This window comes from Sciurus vulgaris (assembly GCF_902686455.1).
Source record: "Sciurus vulgaris genome assembly, chromosome: 11".
NCBI lineage: Eukaryota > Metazoa > Chordata > Mammalia > Rodentia > Sciuridae > Sciurus > Sciurus vulgaris.
The window spans coordinates 65,290,344-65,292,204 of record NC_136472.1 but is presented as its reverse complement, the minus strand read 5'-3'; the positions used below and the strand labels follow the sequence as shown (position 1 = coordinate 65,292,204).

General features: G+C 43.1%; 1 protein-coding gene across 1 annotated transcript; it reads left to right on the top strand.

Annotated features, from left to right (window-relative positions):
* Positions 1 to 524: 524 nt before the first annotated feature.
* On the top strand, positions 525 to 1,480 carry LOC306640991 (olfactory receptor 10A5-like; the record flags this gene model as incomplete). The annotated part of the gene is given in 2 exon segments (XM_079105765.1): positions 525 to 1,341; positions 1,344 to 1,480. Coding segments are annotated over 2 exon segments (951 nt in total). The 5' UTR covers positions 525 to 527.
* Between the last annotated feature and the right edge of the window lie 381 nt (positions 1,481 to 1,861).

Below are 1,861 nucleotides of genomic sequence, written 5' to 3'. Positions count from 1 at the left end.
GAAAAGATATGCATGTAATCTGTTGTCAATACATGCTAGCTCCTCACTCACATCTCAAATTCTACCAAGGAAAGGGAGAATTATTTGCCTTATTTTGCATTATAATTACATTTCTAGAAATTTGACAAATTCACATTTATGTGTACTTTAATGAGATCATGACATTGAACATATTTCTCAGAAAATAGATGTTTTCAGGAACACCACTGTCTTCCAAAATGTATTCCTTGGTGTATCCTTCAGAGATTCATGAGTCTGACATTGCATGGCCTTCCTAAATATCTTAATGTGCAAATAGGAACATATCAACTCCTTCAGAAGCTAACTGGGCCTTTCTCAAGCTTAGGCATGGTATTCTTCTTGTGTTTTTATTCTTAGACAGCAAAATGCCCTTCCTCTTCCAGCAGAACCTCATCTCGCTTCTTTCCCTGAAACTAAGGAGGAATTTGAAAAACAAATACAGAATCCGACCCTTCCAATCAAAAAATCTCTCTTCATGACCACATTGGAGATTTATACCTACACCTATGGCTGCTGAAAACTGGACAAGAATAAGTGAGTTTGTCCTCATAAGCTTCTCTTCCCTACCTACTGAAATACAGTCATTGCTCTTCCTGACATTCCTAACCATCTACCTGGTCACTCTGATGGGAAACAGCCTCATCATTCTGGTGACCTTGGCTGACCCCATGCTGCACAGTCCCATGTACTTCTTCCTCAGAAACTTGTCCTTCCTGGAGATTGGCTTCAACCTAGTCATTGTGCCTAAAATGCTGGGGACCCTCATTGCCCGGGACACAACCATCTCCTTCACTGGCTGTGCCACTCAGATGTATTTCTTCTTCTTCTTTGGGGTGGCTGAATGCTTCCTCCTGGCCACCATGGCATATGATCGCTATGTAGCCATCTGCAGTCCCTTGCATTACCCAGTCCTCATGAACCAAAGGACACGTGCCAAGCTGGCTGCTGCCCTCCTGGTTTCCAGGGTTCCTGTGGCTACCGTGCAGACCACGTGGCTCTTCAGTTTTCCATTCTGTGCCACCAACAAGGTGAACCACTTCTTCTGTGATAGCCCACCTGTGCTGAGGCTGGTCTGTGCAGACACGGCCCAGTTTGAGATCTACGCCATTGTGGGGACCATTCTGGTAGTCATGATTCCCTGCCTGCTGATCTTGTGTTCCTACACTCGCATTGCCGCTGCCATCCTCCAGATTCCATCAGCTAAAGGGAAGCACAAAGCCTTCTCTACCTGCTCCTCCCACCTCCTTGTTGTCTCCCTGTTCTATGTATCTTTGAGCCTCACCTATTTCCGGCCCAAGTCAAAACATTCTCCTGAGAGCAAGAATTGTTATCATTGTCCTACACTGTTGTGACTCCTGTGTTGAACTCAATCATCTATAGCCTGAGAAATAATGAGGTGAAGAATGCCCTCAGCAGGACCTTCCACAAAGCCCTAGCTCTCAGAAACCACATCCTATAGACATTGAGAGGTAAAACTAAAGTTCATCGAATGGAGCACAATGAGTCTCATATTTGAGTTTCCTCTCTGCCTCTTTTTACATCTCCATTGGGATGAAACTCTGTTTCTGAAATGACCTTTGGATAGCTCAGTAAAGAGGAAGGAACACAGAAGTAGTTTAGATCTATTACTACTACCTGCAAAAGCTTCTCTGCCTACCCATTGTCAACTTTTTCTTTTTTCTTTTTGGTGTGTTGGCCTTTCAACATTTCTGTGGCAAAGTATTTTCAGATATTCATGTTCCTGTGTAACATTCATTTCGGACAGAATGAAAGTACTAGTAACTTTAAAATATGGCCACATACATAGAAAAAGAAAACAAACCCTATCACAAATCATCTT